This window comes from Cervus canadensis, chromosome 1 (assembly GCF_019320065.1).
Source record: "Cervus canadensis isolate Bull #8, Minnesota chromosome 1, ASM1932006v1, whole genome shotgun sequence".
Classification (NCBI taxonomy): Eukaryota; Metazoa; Chordata; class Mammalia; order Artiodactyla; family Cervidae; genus Cervus; species Cervus canadensis.
Window position 1 is genome coordinate 117,195,226 of NC_057386.1, and position 23,415 is coordinate 117,218,640.

Consider the following 23,415-nt stretch of genomic DNA (forward strand, 5'->3'; position numbering starts at 1 on the left):
AGGATTATAAAGATATTTTCCTATATTTTCTTTTAAAAGTTTTGAATTTTGTTATACTTGATTTTATAATCCATCAGGAATTGATTTTTATGAATGGTACCAGATATGGATCTAATTTTTTTTCCGTAAGAGTCAATTGTTTCAATACTATTTATTGAAAATCCTGTTTTGCCCAAAAATGGAAATGTCACTTTAATGCTCATCTCCATATGGAACATAGAGAATACAACCCTTGCACTTCCCCACCATAAGCACTGACCACACTCTAGATCCAATGTCTGGCTACCAGTCTGTCTCTTCAATTAGACTACCAAGTTCCTTGATGATAGGTGCCAAGACTGGCTGACTGTGGAATCCCCCCAAAACTGGGCACAGTGCTCGACACTACTCAACAAAGCCTTATATGTATTTTAATTTTTCATTTCACAAATGAACTAAACTCGAATCAAAAGTTATATCATTTTCTGCAAACTTCACCCCCAACCTACTGGAATCCTATGTCTAATTTGGAAATGCTAGAAATGGCTAGCTTAAAGGCTCAGTTTTTGACAGTAGAAAGACATACTCAAGTAGCCTTAACGGATATACCCATTATGTGTTCCCCAAATTAACGAAACTCACCTCCAAGATGAATAGGATGGTCTACATTCATCCACTTGGATTTGGGCAAGGCCACCAACACCCCTTTCTCCCTCTTCATCAGCTGCATTGTAATGGTATCGCCAACAACATACTGACGTGACTCTGTGGCAACAACACTGTAACATGGACATTCATATGCAGAGGGCAAGCAGTTGGCAGATTGGGGTCTAATCTAGTAAACACCTCCATCTTACCTCTTTAGATCCTTCTTATGCACAGAACTGTAACAGATGGGACATTTACTCCAGGTCTTCTCGCTCAGTGAAAGATAGTGCAGGATGCATGCCCAGCAGAAGATGTGTCCACAACGGGTTATCTTGGCCGCAGTAGGTGGGTATAGGCATATTGGGCAAGATGGCACTTCATGGCTACATATGCGCTGAAACAGACGCCACCACAGGTTAAACTGCTTTCAGAACCGACTGGGGACTGCTAAAGCCTCTTCCGTCCTCCTCCTCATCCCTATACATCTCTAACAACACATCTTCATAATACTGTTCAACCGTGCAGGGATATGCACAAGAGCACCTCAAGCAAGTCATTAAGGAAACCAAAATAATAATATAATAAAACCACCATATAGCAGGTATTTTCAGGGTTCCGCATCAAAAGGAAAAAATGGCAATCAAAGTGGATCCCATTTACAAAAAAGACTTATATGTACACATACATAAAGGCAGGATTCCCTGGTGGCTAAGATGGTAAAGAATCTGCCTGCAATGCAGGAGACCCAGGTTTGATCCCTGGGTCAGGAAGATCCCCTGGAGAAGGGAATGGCAACCCATTCCAGTGTTCTTACCTGGAGAATCCCACAGAGAGGGGAGCCAGGTGGGCTAACAGTCCATGGAATTGCAAAGAATTGGACACGACTGAGACTCACGCACACACACACACACATGCATAAAAAGTGTCTAGAAGTAATGTACCAGTAACTTCCAACAGAGGAGTCAGTGAGACTTCCACATTATGTCTGTTTTTTCCCTAAACCAATGCATATAGAACTTAAGTTTCATAGGCTTTCCATGTCACTTTCAGATGATTTTATGAATTTTCACAGTAATGAGAGTGCAGGCCTTGGAGTCTACCACTTTGAAAGGTATTCTACATCATATAACTAGGAGTGACAAAAGGATACCCAGGGCCTGTAACTTCAGGAGAAGACAAATGCAGCAGTAGCTTGGACGGAAATACAGCTGTGGGGCTCATTTCACCTGTCACAAGGCCAAGGCCGATCTCATACTGATGACTACACATGGCTACCAATGAAGCAGTGCCCATGCAATGAACCCATCCAGGGTCAGGAGGATAACCAGAGTTTTCTAGTCCCCTGGTTATGTCTTTCCAGAAGAGAGGAGGCAGCAGACAGGACTGCTATTACCCTATTACCCTCCAATGCCCAGTCCTGCACTGAAGCGACCTAGCAGCAGCAGCAGCCAAGTCCTGCAGGAGCCAATCAGCAGAAAATCAACTTTACACGAAACCAGCAGTGATCTCTGGAAAATGCCCACAGTAAGGCCAGACAGAAAGATGGATCAGCAGTAAACTCAGCCAAAAGCTGCTGTCACCACAGTCCCTCTCTTTAGTTCACTCTGCCACTCTCAGCTCACAAGCTGAGCTGAGCTACTCACCACTTGTTCCACAAAGTCCCAGTTGACTAAGGTATCAGGATCAGCAAAATGAACTGTGTAGTCTTGGTCTTCAGACACCACAAACTGGCAGCTAGAAATAGGGACAGACAAGAAAGGGGCGGACTGTCAGAAATCATCAACAAGCCCTCAGCAGAAAGTCACCATCTCTTCACTTAGAAATCAAACGCAGGAATTAGCAGCCAGGGTTTGTGAAGCACTGAACTAGGACTTCAGCCTGAGTTCCAAGTCCTGGCTCTGGAGGGAATCCAAAGACTCAGCGGGTAGGAGTCCAAATCCATGAACTGTTTCTTCTGCTTCCAGGCCCAGCCAGGCTGCCTGCAGGCCCTCCCCTTGAACTAAAATTAACCCAGACTGTGGCTCCATCAACAGAAGGGAAGCCAGATGTCATTCCTCACCACCAGAAACTACTAGTCTTCAAGGCAGTAGAAACGACTATCCCCACTCAATCATTTGAGTACCAGGATTTTGCTGTTGTTGTTTGTTTGGGGGTTTTTTTTGGGCCGCGCACTGTGGCTTGGGGATATCTCAGTTCCCCAATCAGGGATTTAACCCAGGCCACGTCAGTGAAAGCCCAGAATCCTAACCACTATACCACCAGAAACTCCCACCAGTTTTTTTACATAGAATACTAAATGGTTACTTCAGTCTAGACCCAAGGTCAAACCTTACATGAACTAAGGTAACACAAAAGGAAACAAAAGAGAATCAGTATTTGAACAAAGGCATGCCAAACACTCCAGCGTGGCATTCAATTCTCCCTTAAGTAATTTCTCCTCCTTTATATGTATGAGGAATAGCTGAATCTCAAAGTGGTTAGGTAAGTTACTCAAGGTCTAAAGCCAAATAAGATTCAAATCTGGATTCAATTCCAAAGGAAACATTTTTACTACCTCATCACAATACTGAAGCATTACTTTATTTATTTAAGTATTATATTCTTTTAAACACCAAGAACACCTGCTTGAAACACATCTGCGTTTTCAAGGCCAGGTGAGAAAGAGACGGAGAAATCAACTCCCTTTCCGCCTCTCTCCAAAAGTTGCTTAAAGGAAGCCTCTCAGCACAACAAACGCCCAGAGGCTCCATTTCACTCCCCTCCTAAGAGTAGAGGTACTCACTTGGCTTGCAAAAAGAGTTCCTTATTAAAAGGCTTATGCCCCCACTTGTTCCTTTTTCCCCAGCTGCCATGTCCACTGCCTTCAAAATGACCGGCCTGGCCACGGGGTTCAAAAGTGAAATTCAACAAGTGGTTCAGGTTGATCTTCTTCGGACCAGAGAACTGGGCAGGGCTAAACTCTGCCCGTTGAGCCTCTGCTACCTAGAGAGAATGAGAGCGAAGCAGAGGATTTCCAGTTAGGATGACACTTGCTACACGACAGCAGAAGCCAGGGCACCCCTCCTCCTACACGGCTTAAACTATGAACTAAGTAAAACACAGGCTTGTATTTAGTAAACAATCTTCCTAGGAGGGGGTAATGAAAAGGCCACCCAAGATCTAGATGGGGGTGGAAAAAGAGAAAAAGAGCCTCTAACATACAATTACAGATACTTATAAGCTTATTTAGTCTACCCTAAGTGGCAATTAACCACTACATGACAAAACCCAGCATGAACTCCTCTAGCTATCTTGAAGCACAGAGATTTACTTACTAGATTAATGTTTCCACAGTCCTCACTCTTGCTAGCTACTTGCTCCCTGGTCTGTTTCTGGCCAACGTTGAGTCTGTGGAACTACACTCTGGAGGCGGCCTGCAGGCAGCTGCTAACTACCAAAGGCTTCAGGATCCTGCCAGAGACCTCCCATCTAAGACACACACTGCTATTCACTGTTAATTAAAACTGACAGAATTAGAACACGTAGGCAGACTAGCTCTGTGTCCAGAAATAAATCCAATCAGCACATTCCAAAACAGTTTAGCAAGAAACCAGCCATAAGAAATGCCGCTGCACGCAGAGATGGAATCTTTATCGTGCAGGGGCTTTCTCAGTCCACTTGAAATTCCCAGACTCAAGTGGTACAGGTACCTGCTGTGAGTCAGTCAGTGCATTTTCTAACCCCACTTTGCCACTTAAATGTCAAAAGCACTTGGCCCTGTCACTAAATACTAGTAAACAGCCGCCTTACAAGACTATATACCATTACATGAGTCTCCTATTATGCTTTAGTATCGGATGCAGACTGTTCATGGCTTCTCCAGTGTTAACAAAATAATGCTATGATAAATACACTTGACAGACCTTTGTGCAGAAATATTTGAGCGCCTACGATTATTTCTTTTGACTGTATAGTAGGAATTATTGAATCAAAGGAAATTCAAATTTAAGGGTTTTGCTGCTTATTAGTGTATAAGCAGCACTTGCACATACATGATAAAGAAATCTAAAGAGTACAAGATAGGATACAGTTGAAAATATCTTCCATTCCAGAGGCAACCAATATACCCTCTTGAGATCTTTTATGCTTATGGAATCAGAGTATATGACCTTTATGATTAAATACAGCAGCACAAGATACAGTCAGACAAGCTCTTATGGTAGCAATATAACTTGGGAAACAACACTCCACACAGACAGACACACACACCCCCACACCCATCCACCCCATCACTGTTTATGTAACTCACCACAGGAAGCCCAGGTTAAATACAGCAGCACAAGATACAGTCAGACAAGCTCTTATCATAACAATATAACTTGGGAAACAACACCATACACACCCACACACCCATCCACCCCATCACTGTTTATGTAACTCACCACAGGAAGCCCAGGACTTCCTGGTCATCCCTTCTCTCTTACTCCCTAGATTCTCATCTCCAATTGGCTCCACTTCCCCTGATCAGTCTTCTACTCCAATGCCCCAAACTTGGATAAGAGCTTGTGTTTACTCAACAAAACCCCCCACATTCTCATCCTCTACGTTCATCTTTTACTCTAACTGGCCCACTGTCTCTGACACTGCCCATCATAATTCCTGATTACAGCTTCCAACCTGTCACCTCTCAGTCCCTTGACATCTCCTCTGAACTGCTCACCCCCTCTACCCTACCTCTGCTGCCCACTCCCCCGAGCACACCACCTAGAGCTGCACTGGCCAATAAAGCAGCCACTGCTATCCAGGCCTGCTGGCTACTGAGCACTTGATACGTGGCCAGTACCACATTGTGAAACAGCATTTTAGCTAAACGGGATTAACATATTAACACTGATTTCACTGTTTTTACTGTTTACTGTGGCAACTAGAAAACTTTGTTACATATGTGGCTTATTTAGCCTTTCATTTCTTTTTTTGCATTGGAGGATAATTGCTTTAAAATGTTGTGTTGGTTTCTCCTGTACAACAACATGAATCAGCCGTAAGTATACATCTACCCCCTCCCTCCTGAGTCTCCCTCCCTCCCCTCCCCCAATGGCTTAGCATCTCAACTGGACGGTACTGCTCTACAGTCCAGACCATGGTGGTAGCAATTCCACCTCTTCTACCATCTTAGCTTTGAGCACCCTACCAGAATCTCACTCCTTTCCCGGCTTCTTTCTGTTACTTCTGATTCTGAGAACAATTTCACCTCCAGTGGGATTTCCAAACCAGTGATCCAATCCCCTTCTCCCCAAATTTTCTTTCCTTGGCTCTGATTTTATGGTCCATTGCCCCATTCTCCTTGTTGACTGTACTCATCTAGCAAAACTTCCCCCTGATTAATCCACACCAGCATCACAGCAAGTAAACACAGCTGAAGCTGTGCTGTGCCAACCATACCGTGCCAACCAGCCTCAGTAAAGCAGACTCTTGTGCTGCTCGGCAGTCACACTACAATCCGATTACACTTCTGTGCTCCACTGATTCCCCCCAGTCCCCGAGACAACTCCTCCAGTCCTCAGGTTTCCAAACCTTCTCTCTCAGCTCCTCTTTGATATGTCTCTGAGACAATAAGAACAATCAAAGAACTCCTACGCCTTCCTTCCAGTTGCTTGCCTTCCTCTATTACTGTGGATGAACTGGGGAAGCTTCTAAGCCAATTCCACAAAAACTCAGGGTCACTTTCAGCAACTCTCTCCCCTTCTCTCTCCATCACCTTTTCCCTCTCACCAGAACAATTCCATGAGCAGAGGTATGCTGCAATTTCTTGAACCTTAAAATATCTTCTGAGCTCACATTCCCCTCAAGCCACTGCCTCACCTCTCTGGTCCCCTACAAGAGCAAAACCACCAGAAAGTAATGATCGAAACTTGCTCTTTCTTCTTCCCAGTCTCTCTAAATCTGTCAATCAGGTTTTTGTCCTCGCCCACTCCACCAAAGCAGCACAAGGCCAACAACCTAATCCACCTTCATATTTCCAAATCTAATGGTCAGCTTTCCAACTCAATCTTCTTACCCAGCCTAGAAGCACAGGACAGAAACTGATCACTTTCTCCAAATGGTTTTTAGTTCTCTTCCCCCTTTTCTGCAGGTTCCTTATCATCCTGACTCCAGTCCTCAGTCCTTGAAGCCACTCCCTTTTTGCAACACTCACTCCTTCATGATCACACTTGGTTCCACAGTTGCACACACCAAGTGTGCCTGGACAGCTCTCTAGCCAAGGTCTTCTTGAACTCCAGACTCAGTGACTATCCAACAGGCAACACTTCTAAATGAAGTTCTTTATCTCAACACCCTCTCTCCTCCCCAGCCCAAAACCTTGTACCTCCTGAAACTGCCCCCATTTCAGCACATGGTACCCGAATCGGGCCCCTGTCAAAAACATTAGTCACTATTTCTCTGCTCAGACCCCACACCTAGCCTATCTAAAAATTCTTCTGGCTCTTTCTGCAAGTATCTCCCCAAGTCTGCTCATCTCTAATCATTACCACTCTGCTTTAATCACTCGAACCAGGGATGCCTTAATAAGCTCCTAACCAGTCTCCCTGTTCCCACTCTCCCCTTTAAACTCAAGGGCAGGTTACCTTACTTCTCTTCTGAAGCACTCAACAGTTTCCCATCTCTCTGAACAAAAGCCAAAGTTCTTTGAGGGCCCATGTGATCTGACCCTTCTCTCTCTCTTTCTGGCTTCATTTCCACTTCTCCATCCACAGTAGCCTATCTGCTTTACCTTGAACACAGCAAAAACACTACCAAATCTGGTCCTATGTACTTATAAATTCACTCTGCTTAACACACCCTTCCTCAAAACTGTACTGTGTGCTCCTTGCTTCTTTCAGGACTCAGAATCCTCAGAGAAGCTCTTACCTTCTCAGGGCAGCTTTCCTCGCTCACCTCCTAAAACTTGTCTTTATTACTCTATCCTTCTACCTCTCAGTCTACTGTTTTTCAATTTAATAAGCACTTACCATTATATTTATTACAAAATGATTTGTCTCCCCAACCTAAAATATAAACTCCACCCAATGTTGTATTTCAAGCTGTAAATGGTATTTAGTGCACAGTAAGTGAGGAATAAATTTCTGGTGAATGAATGAATTCTTCCATTAAATCTTATTCTATACTGGCTACACAGTATGGAATGTTACGTATGGAACACAGTATGGAACAGCAGGATAATATATTTAACCAATAATATATTTAACTTTGATAGCAGTTAGGCTGTTTCCTAAATCATACAATTACATGTGGCAGTGAGCACCCTTGTACATAAATCTTCATGCACTTTCAGAAGATATCTAAGGAACTCCTAAAATCAGAGTACCTGGGACTGCTAGATACTACACATGGTTCAGATGGTAAAGAAACCACCTGCAATGCAGGAGACTCACTTTCAATCCCTAGATCATGGAAGATCCTCTGAAGAACGGAATGGCTATCCACTCCAGTATTCCTGCCTGGAAAATTCCATGGACAGAAGAGCCTGGTGGGCTTTAGTCCATGAGGTTGCAAAGAGTCGACCGCAACTGAGCAACTAATACTTTCACCTCACTTCATATGGCAAATTAATGTCATTAAGTAATGCTATTTTATTACCTATTCCAAAGGGTACCTACAAATCAAGAGTAGTAATAAAAGGATGATACAAATTAAGGTGCCCTAAATTTGCTACAAAGGTCATCAGAGGATAAGATGGCTGGATGGCATCACCACGCAATGAACATGAACTTGGGCAAACTCCAGGAGATGGTGAAGGACAGGGAAGCCTGGCGTGCTGAAGTCCATTAGGTCACAAAGAGTCGGACACCACTGGGGCGCTGAACAACAACAACAAACTTGCTACAATGTCTCACAATCCATGATTATACGTCTCCTTCCTCTGAGGAAAATTTTCATAATCTTTAAGAGAAGAAAGGAGGCAAAGTTCCAAACCAAGTTAACCCTCAACTACTCAAGAGTGCTCCTCTGGCTCCTCAACTACTCAAACAGTTTGTGAAATGGGGACCTGTTGCTCCACATCTCCAACCACTAATAAACTGGGGGTGGGGGAGTCAGACTTCATGCTCCTTATGCTGTAGAAAGGACATTCTAAAATTCCGTACCTCATCCCGTCTTCCACCATTAAAAGAAGAGCTAAAGAGTTTGCTGCTGCCGCCGCCCCTTTGAGGAGGCATCTTATTAAAAGTTTTGCTTTTCTGTGAATTGGAGCGACGGGGCTGGTTGATAAAATTTTCATTTTTGGGGTAGGAAGGTTCACGTTTGCGATTATAACGCTTGGATCCATTTGAGTTCTTTCCATCTGAAAGCAAGAAATATGAAAAAATTAGTTAAGAAATGATACACACACACCAAAAAAGAAATGATACACATACTTGGCCAATTACCCTCCACCTCCCAATGAAATTGTGTCCCTTCCATGACCTCCAAGAAATCTGGGTTGGCCCAGACCATTAGTGCTTTGGACAAGACATTACACAGTAAGGTGGATTTCCTTTTTTATTTTAATGAAGCCTAAAGGGTCCCTCCCTGGGAAGGGACACACTACAGATCAAACCAGGTAGACTCAGTTCACAATGCCTTTCTTTATAACAGAGCTTAACCACTGCTCTTGCAAAAGTCCATTCAGACACAGTGATAGAAAAGGAACAGTCTGTCTGTATCAGGAAAAAGTACTTTATCTGGAGGCAGGAAAAAAACATTCTTAGCACAGGTAGATCCTATACTGCAATAGTGTGGTCTAGTTTCCAGCACATATATATTCAAGAGGCACAAAAACAAAACAATAATTACATAATGTTTTAGAGGTCAAACTGAGAGGCTACTAAATTCACAAAACGAAGGACTCCAACAGTATATCAGCCTAAGTTATGGCCTTTTAAAAACTGCTCCCTGCTTTTTTTCCTCCAGGTTCCAGAACATATGTTCAATTTTGGAATTCAGAAAGAAAAAATTCGCCAGTGCCCACAGTATACCAAATTATAGTGTTTAATTTCCTTTTATTCTCCATTTTACACACTCATCACACACTTCCAAAAATGATAGGCATATAAGATATACTGTCTTCCACTTATTAATCCATGAGCTATTTCATACAGCCCCAGGCTTCAAAAGCAAGACTAACGGCCACACTGTACCTACTGTATGCTTACAGTGTAACATGACCAATTTGCTTTGTAGCTTTGGGCTGCAACTCTTTGTGACCCCATGGACTGTAGCCTGCCAGGCTCCTCTGTTCGTGCAATTTTCCAGACAAGAATACTGGAGTAGGTTGCCATTTCCTTCTCCAAGGGACCTGACCCAGGGATCGAACCCATGTCTCTGGCAACTCCTGCATGGCAAGCGGATTCTTTTACCACGAGGCCATCAACAGTATTGGGAGCCTCTTCATACACAGACCTGTGTGCATGATTATGTCAAAGTCTCAAAAGTAGAATTATCAGATCAAGTATGATCATAAAGCCTTTTACAAAATCCTCAAGTTGTTTTCTAGAATCACCATACCAGTTTATTTATATTCTAACTACACTACAAGAGAGAATATCTTACTGCACTCTTTATAATACTGAGTTGGATAAACTTTGCTAAATTGAAAGGTCAAAATAATGTTTTAAATGTGAATTTCTGAAGACTAGCAACAAACATTTTTTCTATTAACCATCTGTATTTTGTGTAGAGTCCGTCTGTAATTTTTGCCCCATTTTTTTCTACTGGGGAGCTGAACTGCATAGATTATTTCATCCCAAATTGAACAAATAACCCTGACCAGACACAGTTAACATGTGCCAAAGTTTACCAGCTTAAAGTGGGGCAAAATAAAACCTGAAAACCACACCAAGTAAGTAAAGGTGGATAAAGGTGGAAGGAACCCAGATTAGTCTTTGGACAAAAAAAAAAAAAAAAAAAGACTAATTTTTTCTTGTCCCTTCAATACTCACTCCAGTTTGCCTTATTTCAACATAGAGATCTGACCAAATCAATTCTGTACACTAATTCAATGGCTTCAAAAGCAAAAACAGGACTTCTGGTTCAAGATGGCAGAGCAGAAGGACATGAATTCATCTCCTCCAGCAAGAGCACCAAAACAGCAATTAGCTGTTGAACAACCATCAACAGGAGGACGCTGGAACCAACCAAAAAAAAGATACCTCACGTCCACAGACAAAGAAGAAGCCGCAGTGAGATGGTAGGAGGGGCACAATCACGATAAACTCAAATCCCATACCTACCTATGGGTGGGTGACCCACAGACTGGAGAAGAGTAATACCAAAGAAGTTCTCGCACTGCTGTGAAGATTCTGAACCCCAAGTCAGGCTTCCCAGTCTGGGGATCCGGCAAAAGGACTGGGAATCCCCAGGAAATCTGACCTTGCAGGCCAGCGGCATTTGATTATAGGACTCCCTCATGACTGTGGGAACCAGAGGCTCCAGTCTCAGAGGGCAGAAACAAAATTTTGCATGTACCAAGACCCAGAGGAGAAGAGCAGTGACCCCACAGCTGCTAGTGCTGGAGGGCCTCCTGTGGAGCATGGGTTGGCAGGGGCTCACCACAGGGACGGGGGCACTGGAAGGTCCCCCCAGGCGTAAACCTTCTTGGAGTTTGCCATTAACCCTACCATAGAGCCCGCTGACCGCAGGGCTGGGTCGCCTCAGGCCAAACAACTACCAGGGAAGGAGTGCAACCCCGCCAATCAACAGATAATTGAATTAAAGCTTTACTGAGCAAGGCCCTACCCACCAGAGCAAGACCGTTTTTCTCATCACCAGTCTCTCCCATCAGGAAGCTTACACAAGCCTCTTAGCCTCATTCATCAGAGGGCAGACAGAAGAAGCAAGAAGCACCATCTCACAGTAGCTAAAACAAAAACCATATTACAGAAAGTTAATCACAATGAAAAAGCAGAAAATTATGTCTCAGAAGAAGGGACAAGATGAAACCCCAGAAAAACAACTAAATGAAGTGGAGACAGGCAACCTTCCAGAAAAAGAATTCGGAATAATGAGAATGAAGATGATCCAGGATCTCGGGAAAAGAATAAAGGCAAAGATTAAGATGCAAGAAATGTTTACCAAAGACCTAGAAGAACTAAAGATCAAACTAAAGATCAAAGAGATGAATAATACACTACAAGGAATCAACAGCAGAATAACTGAGGCAGAAGAATGGATAAATGACCTGCAGTATAGAATGATGGAAATCACTGCCACAGAACAGAATATAGAAAAAAGAATGAAAAGAAATGAAGACAGCCTAAGAGACCTCTGGGACAACATTAAATGCACCAACATTCGCATTATAGGGGTCCCAGAAAGAGAAGAGAAAGAGAAAGGATCTGAGAAAATATCTGAAGAGATAAGAGCTGAAAACTTCCCGAACATGGGAAAGGAAAGAGTCAATCAAGTCCAGGAAGTACAGAGAGTCCCATGCAGTATAAACCCAAGGAGGAACACACAAAGACTGACAAAAATTAAAGACAGCGATAAAATACTAAAAGCAACAAGGGAAAAACTACAAATAATATACAAGGGAACTCCCAGCAGGCTAGCTGATTTCTCAACAGAAACTACAAATCAGAAGAGGATGGTGGGATACATTTAAAGTGATGAAAGGGAAGAACCTACAACCAAGAAGACTCCACCCAGCAACTCTCCTTCAGATTTGATGGAAAATCAAAAGCTTTCTTTCCAGACAAGCAAAGTTAAGAGAAGTCAGCACCACCAAACCAATGTTACAACAGATGCTAAAGGAACTTCTCTAGGCAGAAAACACAAAAGAAGTTAAAGACCTACAGAAAATAAACCCCAAACAATTAAGAAAACGGTAATAGGATCATACATATCGATAAATACCTTAAATGTAAATGGACTAAATGCACCAATCAAAAGACACAGACTGGCTGGGTGGATGAAAACATGTGCATGTATGCACTTCCACTTACCACATCACTCTGCTTGACCCCCTCCAAGATGTAGGTAATTATATTGTTAAGTTAATCATGTTCTGATTATGGCGTGCAACTGTAACTATCTCTTATTTTTTCTCTAGATATTGATTGTGAAAACAGATTCAGAATTAACTTGAAACTTTTGAAAAATACAAACTCAGGTGTCGCTTTTTTTCTCCAGAGCTCCAGATATGTTTCTAATGAGCAGTCATGTTTAAATTGGACTATATGACATTTTACTTTTATCTAATTTGTTTCATTTTTCTATTTCATATTCAGTGCTCCCCTTTCATTTAGTTTATGTTCTCCAATTTCTCTTTTTTTGATGTTCTTTCTCAAGCCTTTATCAAGTGTAGTAGAAAAGTATATAAATATGTATAATATATATACTTTAGAAAACTTACCAATTTTTGTTTGACTTAGTATGAATAGAATGCTAGATTACTAATTAAAAAATAGATATGCACCAAAGGTTTACTATAGCATAGGGAACTATAGTCAATATCTTGTAATAACCCATGATGGAGAATAAGTTTAAAAAATAACGTGTGTTTGTACAGCTGAGCCACCCTGCTGTGCACCTGAAACATTGTAAGTCATCTATACTTCAACAGATTTTTTTTTTTTAATTTAACAGAAACAGAAACCAGAAGTTGGAAGGACAATTAATGAAATCCACTAGGCTTACCCTCAAACTTTAAGGAGGTGGTTAATTTCAACATCAAGGAGACTCCAGCATGAGCCTCAGAAACTACAAATCCTCACCCCCCACCCCATAGTTTAATCCTGTTTATGTTAAAATGTACAATTAATAGAAACATGTCTGCAAAGACAACACAGCAGGCTGTTGATGACAGTAACCTTTGGGAAACAAAACTATTCACTTTGGCCTAATACAATAGTTCTCAATCCTGACAGCTGGCAGGAATCACCGAGATGAGCTTTCAAAGGATTCTTGTGTTGAGGCCTCACCCTCTAAGATTCTGACTTAAATAAAGTCTTACTGTTCTGTGTACTAATAATTTGGATAATTTAGTAACTGTAAGTACCTAGAAGAAATTATTTCTAACAAGATGACCAGCTTCTTTACAGCAGACTAAATAAATCCAAAGTGAAGCATATCTTCACCAGAATCCATATTTTGAAAGCAACCACCTCACACTCAGTTTGCCAGAAGCATAGAAAATAAATGAGAGGTATGCCATCCTCTTCAACCTGACCAAACAGTCCCGTGAGATGGCAGCACTATAAACAGAACAGATGGTCCAAGAAACACTGCCAGGCTAGGGTTCACTCCTGTCCATCACCTTTTAATCCCAGTCAGGGAAAGTGACCAGAGTTTAATCTTAAATTAGAATTTAAGAACTAGACTTTTACCTACTATTTCAGTTAGCAACAGTTACTGTCAAACATGGCCATCAGCAGTAACAACTACAAAGTAAGGCTTCAAATCTCATACAAATTTTGCCTTGCTCTCAACCCATGGAATTAATTAGTTCATAGTAACATTTCAAATAAACAGAGAATTCACAGGGATACAGAACTCCAGTTAACTTTTTTTTTCCAGTTAACTTTACCATGAAAATAAGTGAGGTTTTATGAAGAGGACAGGCATATACAGAAAACGTATGTTCCCCAAACCTTACTATCCAAGACTATTTCAGATGACCTGGCATTTGACCCTGTTGTTTTCAAAACTTAACAGACTTAGACTGCAGATTTAGGTAAAGTCAGGTTCTACACTGCAAGGGCTCAAGAAAGCAAGCTGGCACTCTGAAGAAGGGCTGTTTTCATTTCTTCACTTGTTACCACACTTGCAAGGAAACTGTTTCATAACGCTTACAGAACTGCTCTCTGACGGTGAAAACTGCTCACTCCTAAAACATTTCAACAACTGACCACATAAGGACTCATGATTTTAGTTGCTAAAACCAACTCTTTCATCTTATATTTACCTACAGGTATGAAGTCAGATGGACAGGGAAGCCTGGCGTGCTGCAGTCCATGGGGTCACAAAGTCAGACACGACTAAGTGAACAACAGCAATGAAGTCAGACATCTGAAGTGAGAGGCTGCCTCTTATCTCTAGACCCAAGCAACAGGCAGCTAAAGATTGAAGGAACAGTCAGGCCTGGGCCCCAGAGATAAAACTCAAGAGTGTTGTTTTTGAGGTGTCCTATAGGCAACTTGCCAGAATCTACATGTGAATAACTTGGGGGTTGAACTTGGCCTCCCTTCTCTGATAGGAGATAGCAATGAGATGATCTGCTTTAGATTTTGGAAAACAGACAAAACAGTCAAACTAAAGCTCCTAGGACAAACATATTCTCTGCTGAAAATTTTAGATTTCAAAGTGGTTGTCCTAGCTGCATAAGAGAAATCACCTGCAGAAACTTATAAAACTATGGATGTCAGGGCCCAACCTAGACGTAAAGAATCAGAAAAAACTGCTAGAGAACATTCCCACACATCCTTACTTTAAAAAAAAAAGAAGGTCCTTAGGAGATTCTAATGCACACCCAGAGCTGAGAACTGCCAAAAACTACCGTCGAGACACATTCCAAACAGGACCATTAGTTAAATGGCTCAAATTCAGCACTCAGGATCTCAGAGTCAACAAGAGACTTGAAAACTTAATCCAATGTGTCTCAGCTGTTCCACATTTCCCTCCGAGAAAGGTCTCTCCAGGTAAAAGGAAGCATATCTCAGTCTCTTCCCCATTACCAAATCACAGCCCATAAATTTTTCAGTGAAAAAAATTGGCATCATCAACATTTCTAGTTGTAGTTGTAACAAGTGGCACAACCTAGAGGTCAGAATACCAGCCAGGAAGTTTCTGCTGCTGATTCATACTGTAGCCACAAGCAAATTGCTTATCCATCATCCAGAGTGGTTGACAAGCACCTCCAGAGGGGCAGTATATGGTTTACTACAGAATCAACTGATAACAAACTGACTCCAGCTGAAATTAGTCATTCTGAATGAAAGGAAGGGGGCGGGGCAGATATCAGGAATATGCATATGCCAGTAAGTTACATGCTTGTTAAGTGAATTTATACAAAGTGTATTCAGGAATACTGCCTGGGACTTCCTAGGAATTTACTTGGACAAGTACTCTAACTAAGCCCTGGTTTTCTTATCAGTTAAAATAGGGTTAATCCTTTGTCCTCCCTCCTCATTGGGTCATAAGGATTAAGAGAAAATTTCTGTAAAATGCCTACTATGGTGGCTGGCACACAGTTGCTACTATCATTTGAAAGTCTACTATTTTTTTTTCCCGAAAGCCTGCTGTTGCAGCTTGCAAACTCTTGTAACTTCCCTAAATGGTGTTTATTGAAGGTTTCAAGTCACCTCAATTTTTAAATCCATCTAAACCTCCAGGTCCATTTACAGCTCAAAGGCTTTCTTCAAGGTAGATTACCACCAGTCACCCGGCTTCTGGTACCAGAACAAGAGGAAGACGGTCAGGACAGTGCTTCATATTGCCAACCTCAAAATAACTGCTTCATAATACCTGACCTTCCTTTAACCTCCATGGCAGTACCATCCCCCACCCAAGAGGATGAAGCAAGAACCTGGTTCTGAGCCAGGGTCCATTGTTTGCCCATAAACATCCAGGTCTCTCTCGCCTCTTTTTGCTTTCTTTGCTCTTCTAAACCTTCCCCAAACTCTAACCCACCTCTCTCCTCTGGGCTACATCCTGGGATATTCACTGCTGAATGTTCTTAGAACTACATCTTAACCCTAGTGGAACAAAACTGTAGGAAGAGAGCCAAGTAAAGAAGTATCATGTGACTGTTTGAAGCAATTAATCAAAGCAAAGAAACTGGTATGCCAATCTGGCCGGAAAGATCAAGTAAATCCTGGTAGCCAAATTGACTTATTTCCTGTGTGCATGAAAGACAAACTTGAGCCAATTGCAGGAACAAAACCTCAAGTATATTAATCGTGTAACTAGGAAGCAAATAACCATTTATGACACGCATGGTTTAGAGACTAGAAACCAAAGGTTTTTTTCTCATGGCAAGCAGGGAAAGGGAAGCGGAAAAGGGAATTAAATAGTTAAAAACTGAAAAACTTGTTGTTACTTTGGTGACAGAAAGACAAGTTATGTCTTTTCACCTTTTCCTGTTCTTCCTTCAACTTAGTACTCTTAAACTCAAGAGGTCCTTTCAACAATTTCCAGCTGAATCAAGTACATCAAGTGTTGAGTCAGCTTTTGAAATCCTACAGAAATCCTTTTACGGAATTGTGCCGAATTCGAATCTAGTGTTTTGTTAGAGTGGCCACCTACAAGTCACTGAGTAAGAGGTGCTGAGTGGTATCTGCTGTGGTAGCACTGGTCTTAGCTGTAATGTTCTTAAAGCAGAATATGCTATGAAGAATTCTATTTAGCTACAGACCTATCCTTCCTTTTTGCTAAGGGAATGTATTAATAAATAACAGTAGTCAGAAAAGTGGGCAATAGCAATGGCAAACATTCAAGCTCTCTCACAAACACATTAAAGAAAAACTAATGCTACAAGGGGACGCCTGTGTATTGCACAAAACCCAGCAAAGAACTCCTTGAACTGAGTTTCTACTTCTTTCCTCAGAAGCTTTCAATTAATAGAATGAATAGTGTTTTAAGAGTATTTTATAGAGTGTTTTTTTTTTTTTTTTTTTTTGGGGGGGGGGCAGTTTTTTGGTTTTTGGCCGTGCCACACGGCATGCAGGATCTTAGTTCCCAGACCAGGGATCAAATCCGTGCCCCTGCAGTGGAAGCAATGTCTTAACCACTGGACAGTCAGGGAAGTCCCTTTATGTATTTGTTAAAAAAAAATTTCACTTTAGTCAGAATGAACCCAACAACTTATATTTACTCTGTACAAGTCTGACAAATACCTGCTTTGGTCAAACCACAACAGAACTGTTATCATCCTATTGGTTAAGGACAGCTGCACTAGTCAACAGTCACAAAGTCAGAGATCACAAGAGGGAAATGCCTTACATGCCTCCGTTTTTTGTTGCTGTTTTGTCAAAGTGAAAGTGAAGTCGCTCAGTCCTGTCTGACTCTTTGCGACCCCATGGACTGTAGCCTACCAGGCTTCTCTGTCCATGGGATTTTCCAGGCAAGGGTACTGGAGTGGGTTGCCATTTCCTTGTCCAATTTACTTTGTCTAGGTTCTGGCAAACTTTCACCTGCCACCTCACGGAACAGTAGAACAACTTCAGGCATTTACTGCAACTGACTCATGACCGTATGTTAGTGGCTTAAACAGGAGCCCCCCAAAAAATCAGCTGAGAATTCAGATAGCTAGAGAACCAGAATCTTTAACATCTAGGAACAGAATGCAAAAGTAATTTATCAACTACAATGACCACTCACTCTAAACCAGCTCCAACATGAGCCAAGAGGGCTGGCAAATCTCTAGATCTTGGGGGATCTGTGATAAACCTATACATGTGTAAAATTCCAAAAGCAGTCTCCATAATACTGCCTGATGTGGCCTGAGAATCTACACTAATCTCTGCTTAAGATATTAAAAGCATTCATTTCTTATCAAGACAACTGGTTTCCACCTGAGTTCCAAAAGCAAGCTCTAGAAACCCTCAACATACCAGGTAAACAAGTTCGCTCTATCAAGTGGATTAACTCTGAACCAAAGTCAACATTACAGCTGTTTATGTGGTTTCTAAGTTAGCTCTGCAGTTTTCTTAATCTTTCTATGCTTTAAACAACCGGAGTTCCACATTTCAGGGCTCCAAATGTTCCCCTCTCTGCCATACATCCCCCCTATTCCCACGGAAAACATTTGCCTATTACTGCTAATATAATCAGAAATACAAAAGAGCAGAGACAAGTGTCTCTGCCTTTGAAGTAAGGCAGAGAATATTCAACTCCAGACTCCTGAACTCCTGGCCTCTCACCTTTTTCCTTCTTTAGATGTGAACAATTCCACCCTGCTGGACAGGTTAGTGACTGCAGTATTGGAAAAAAACACGTAAAAGCCTAGTCCAGTACTGGCACATGGTAAGCCCTCAATAAATGGTAGCTATAACCATCATGATGGTCGAAATTCAATACTGAGAGACATGGTTTCAGAAATGACAAAATCTTTCCCATACAAGGACACAACTCTAGCCTAACAGGTTGTGTCCATGTATATTTGGTGCCTAACAGGTGTCAGCTACTCTCCTGAGCCATCAGTTAGTTCATTTGTTTGCTAATTTATTTTCTCACCATCTCCAACTTACAGGTAAGAAAACTGAGACATTCACTCAGGGTCTCAACCTAAAAAGACTGAATCCAGAGCCTGTGCTCTTAACTCCTACTCCACACTAAACAAAGCCATTCTAAGACGAGTTCTCTTCGTCTGAGCGGTTCTGGGGTCAAGTTATTCCACACGAAAATTTGAGTTTAACAAATATTTAGGCCAGCCTCCTCTATTTATACTTGAATACTATTCAATGCTAACTCAACATTAAGGGTAGATCAACTTGGTGGTTTTAGGAGCTGTACACTGATGCGTCAGGCAAACCGGTCTTCGGGCCTGGCTGCACAGACTAGCTGGGTGACCTGACCTTTTCTGAACCTCAGTTTACACATACGCAAAATGGGAACAGAAACAGCAACTACTTCCCCGAGGTGTTTACAACTTTAATGCAAGGATTTATGTAAACCAGGCAGTTCTCATTAAGTGTTAACTGGAAGTAATGGAAGCCATGGAAAAGAGATCAGAACAGTAGAAAGCGGAGCCTGTCCCTAGGTGACCCAGCAGACATCCGAGGAAGGATTCCGCACCCCCACCCCGGCATTAGGGGCAGTCGCCCCCGCCCCCCCACCGCCTTGGGAACCCGCCCTTACCGCTCTTGGGTTTAGACTCGCCGGCCGGCCCCGCCGAGGCGGAGCGAGGCGGCTGTTGCCCTTTGCTGCTGCCCGAAGAGGCGGAGGAGCTGCTGGAGCCGATGTTCTTGTCCATGTCGGAGGCGGTGGCGGCGGCGCTGGGAGAGCTCTGCGGCATCAACGGGGGCCTTGGCGGCGGCGGCGGTCGGAGCGGAGCGGGCGCGGCAGGGACCCAGGCTCATGGCGTTCGGGGCCGGCGGGGGTCGGCGGCGGCAGCGGTTCTCGGCCTTCATGGCGACATTTTTCCCTGTTTCCTTTCTCGGCTTCTCAAACTGGAAGGAGAAGCGGCTGGAGGGGCTGCTGAGCCCGACGGCGGCGGTAACCAAGAAGGAGGAGGAGGCCGGGGCTCGGAGGTCCGGGCCGGGCCTGGCGGGGCGGAGGCTGCGGGGGAAGGGGAGGCGAGGAGGGAGGGTGCGCGAGCCCCGCCGGCCGGCCGGACACGCTCTCCCGCCGCGGGGCAGCGGAGAGGGCTGGCTGTCTTGGTGTCGGGGACAGGTGTCTCCGACACAGCGACCGACACTCGCCTCTAGGCCGAGGCCGAGCTGCTCCGGGAATGGCGACGAGTCGCCAAACAGCATCTCGAAGAACCCGGATGGACTATATATATAGTGGAGGTGTGAGAGTGAAGCATGCTGGGAGATGTAGTTTTCTGTCTACATCCGGGTCCAGTGACTTTTTTTTTTTCCTTCCTCCTCAATGTGTGAGAGAGCTTACAGAGTGATTGGACTTGCAGCCCAGGTTTTAGTCTTATTACACTAATGCACGTAATAATAATATAAACTACTAATCAGTTCAGTTCAGTCGCTCAGTCGTGTCCGACTCTTTGCCACCCCATGGGCTGTAGCATGCCAGGCTTTCCTGTCCATCACCAACTCCCAGAGCTTGCTCAAACTCATGTCCATCCAGTCGGTGATACCATCCAACCATCTCATCCTCTGTCGTCCCCTTCTCCTCCTGCCTTCAATCTCTCCCAACATCAGGGGCTTTTCTAATGAGTCAGTTCTTTGCATCAGGTGGCCCAAGTATTGCAGCTTCAGCTTCAGCATCAGGCCTTATAATAATGCATTCAAACATCGGACTACCGTGGAATTCCTTTACTGACTCATTATTTTATAGTTCTTATTCTAATATTAATATCAATTTATTTATGGATCTTATTCAATCTCCTAATAATAGTGATAATAGTGACAATAATGACAATACATTTAATATCACTTCCTTATACAATTACTTCATTTTATTATTGTCACTTATTAATATAAATCATTATTAATATTTCATTTTGTTGTTAATAATAATAGTTATCCAACTCTTTGGGACCCCATGGACTGTAGCCTACCAGGCTTCTCTGTCCATGGGATTTTCCAGGCAAGGGTACTGGAGTGGGTTGCCATTTCCTTCTCTAGGGGATCTTCCTAACCCAGGGACTGAACCCGGGTCTCCGTCATTGCAGGCAGACACCTAACCATCTGAGCCACCAGGGAAGCCCTAATAGTTATCACTGAGTGCTTATTATTAGCAGACACTGCTCTGTGCAGTTTATATGAAGTATCACATGTTTCCTCACAATAACTCAAACTTAAAGATGAGGAAATGGGATCACACAGCTAATAAGTGATGTTCTCAACTACCTGTAAGATAAGCTGTTCTCCCTTTTACAGATAAGGACATTGAGACTTAGAAAATTATATAGGTATTTTAGAAATCATATGACACCCACCCATACTTTGAAACATTATAAATGACTCCTTCCAACCACAGCAGTTTGAGATTCAAAGGATCACAGAAAAACACTGTGAAAAAGATAAATAATTCTTATAACAGTAAATAAGGTTAACCTTAGCTAGTTAGAAACCTATTATATGCCAGGCACTGTGCTGAGAACAAAGAATTCCAAAATATATTAATGGGAGAATGTGATAAGACTATAATAAAGTTAACACAAAATGCTGACCAGAGGAGAGGCCTGAAGGAGAAAAGTACGAAAAGTTAGGAATAAAGGAGGGCTTCCCCAGAGGTGATGTTAGTTGAGCTGAGCATAGAAAGATGAGTGGAATTTTGGCAGTCATACATGAACAAATAAATAAACAGACAAAATCCTAGACATCACCTAATTAGGCCCTTTGGGGTTTCTTTTTAATCATCATATGTTATACAAAACATTAATAAGTATATAGAAGTCAATTTCTTGAACTTAACAGTTTTAGCTGGGATAAAAGAAATTAGATACTAATCTCATATATTTTAACGTTTCTTAAACGCCCTCCACCAGTCCTTATCTTGTTTTTTCTTTTCCAGTTTCCACCCCCCACAAATCATAGTGAAATGAGAGAGTGGCTACATGATGCATCAAATTAAGTCTGAGGCTGTTGCTGCTAAGTCGCTTCAGTCGTGTCCGACTCTGTGAGACCCCATAGACGGCAGCCCACCAGGCTCCCCCGTCCCCGGGATTCTCCAGGCAAGAACACTGGAGTGGGTTGCCATTTCCTTCTCCAATGCATGAAAGTAAAAAGTGAAAATGAAGTCGCTCAGTCGTGTCCGACTCTCAGCGACCCATGGACTTCAGCCTACCAGGCTCCTCCGTCCATGGGATTTTCCAGGCAAGAGTACAGGAGTGGGGTGCCATTGCCTTCTCCGCAAATTAAGTCTAGAAAACCCTAAAAGTCCATTTTTATGTATGACTAGATTTGGAAGATACACTAAGATTCCTGGGTGATTTTTTATTTCCTTTAACAAAGGTGTGGGAACTCTGATGACAGGGATAAATCATTTCTTTCTTCTATCACTCTTAAAAGTGAGAAAAAGAGAGAAAGCCCCATGCAGTTCTTCCAAAATAAGCAGTAGGTGTCCATCTGTTAGGCTACATTAAACCAAGAAAAGATTTTCCACTTTCAAAGTAGTTTCTTAGGGGCCTTGGCACTTTCTCCTTGTGAAACATTTACAGGAAACATACATTTACAAGAAGTAAAGCAGAAGCACATAGAAATCCAAATAAAACTCACCACCTCTATCCTCTTTTCCACAAGATGGTCTATGTTACCCTTTCCATAGAAAATAATGGGAAAGTCTGAGGTTAAAGGAAAGCACTCATTCTGTGCCAGCTGGAGCTAGAAATGTAGCTTTGTGATAGTAGGAGACAGGCTGAATGGTGCTTGGTTGTGACTTACTAAATAGATAGATACCAGAAGGACCTCCCTGGTGGTCCAGTGGTTAAGAATCCAGCTTCCATTGCAGGTGGCACAGATTGGATCCCTGGTCCAGGAACTAAGATCCTGCATGCTGCAGGGCGTAGCCAAAAAGTAAATAAATAAAAGTAAGTTAAATACATACCAGAGCTTTCCTTCCCATTTATGAACTTCCCAGGTTCATAAGATGGAAAGACCAAAGAACTGTCTTTCCTATGTCTATCATTCAGAGTAACCTAGCATATGTTTCTCAAGATTATTCTGCACATCCCTCTCATACGAATCACCAGAGAATTTCGATCAAAGGGATTCCTAGAATCCATTCCCAGTGTCATTTACTGATTAAAAAGCTCTGTTTGCCCTCTTCCGCACCGGAAAAAGGGAGCTACTTGGTATCTCCGGAGTTAGATTCCCTGATGGCTCAAATGGTAAAGAATCCGCCTGTAATACAGGAGACGCAAGAGACGCGGATTCGATCCGGACATGTAAGAGATGGGGGTTTGATCCCTGGATTGGGAAGATCCCCTGGAGAAGGAAATGGCTAGCCACTCCAGTATTCTCGCCTAGAGAATTCCACAGACAGAGGAGCCTGGCGGGCTACAATCCGTGGGATCGCAAGGTCGAACACGACTGAGCGACACGAACACCCTACAGATGGGCAGGATTCAGAGACCTGGTGTCGACCAGGTGACCGGGGGCTCTCCCTAAGGTCCGCTGATTCCTTGTGAATTCTATATTTAACTTGAAGACAGAG

General features: G+C 42.8%; 1 protein-coding gene across 1 annotated transcript in view; it reads right to left on the reverse strand.

The window, feature by feature from the left end:
• RNF10 (ring finger protein 10) overlaps window positions 1–19,661 on the reverse strand; it is a 32,812-nt gene extending 13,151 nt beyond the window's left edge. Inside the window, exons 1-6 of the mRNA XM_043438926.1 lie at window positions 19,438–19,661; window positions 8,751–8,947; window positions 3,410–3,609; window positions 2,271–2,361; window positions 837–1,021; window positions 622–758 (exon numbers count right to left, since the gene is read on the reverse strand). Of these exons, the coding sequence (XP_043294861.1) occupies window positions 622–758; window positions 837–1,021; window positions 2,271–2,361; window positions 3,410–3,609; window positions 8,751–8,947; window positions 19,438–19,594 (967 nt within the window). The 5' untranslated portion in view covers window positions 19,595–19,661. The remainder of the gene's footprint in view (window positions 1–621; window positions 759–836; window positions 1,022–2,270; window positions 2,362–3,409; window positions 3,610–8,750; window positions 8,948–19,437) is intronic.
• Window positions 19,662–23,415: the final 3,754 nt, after the last annotated feature.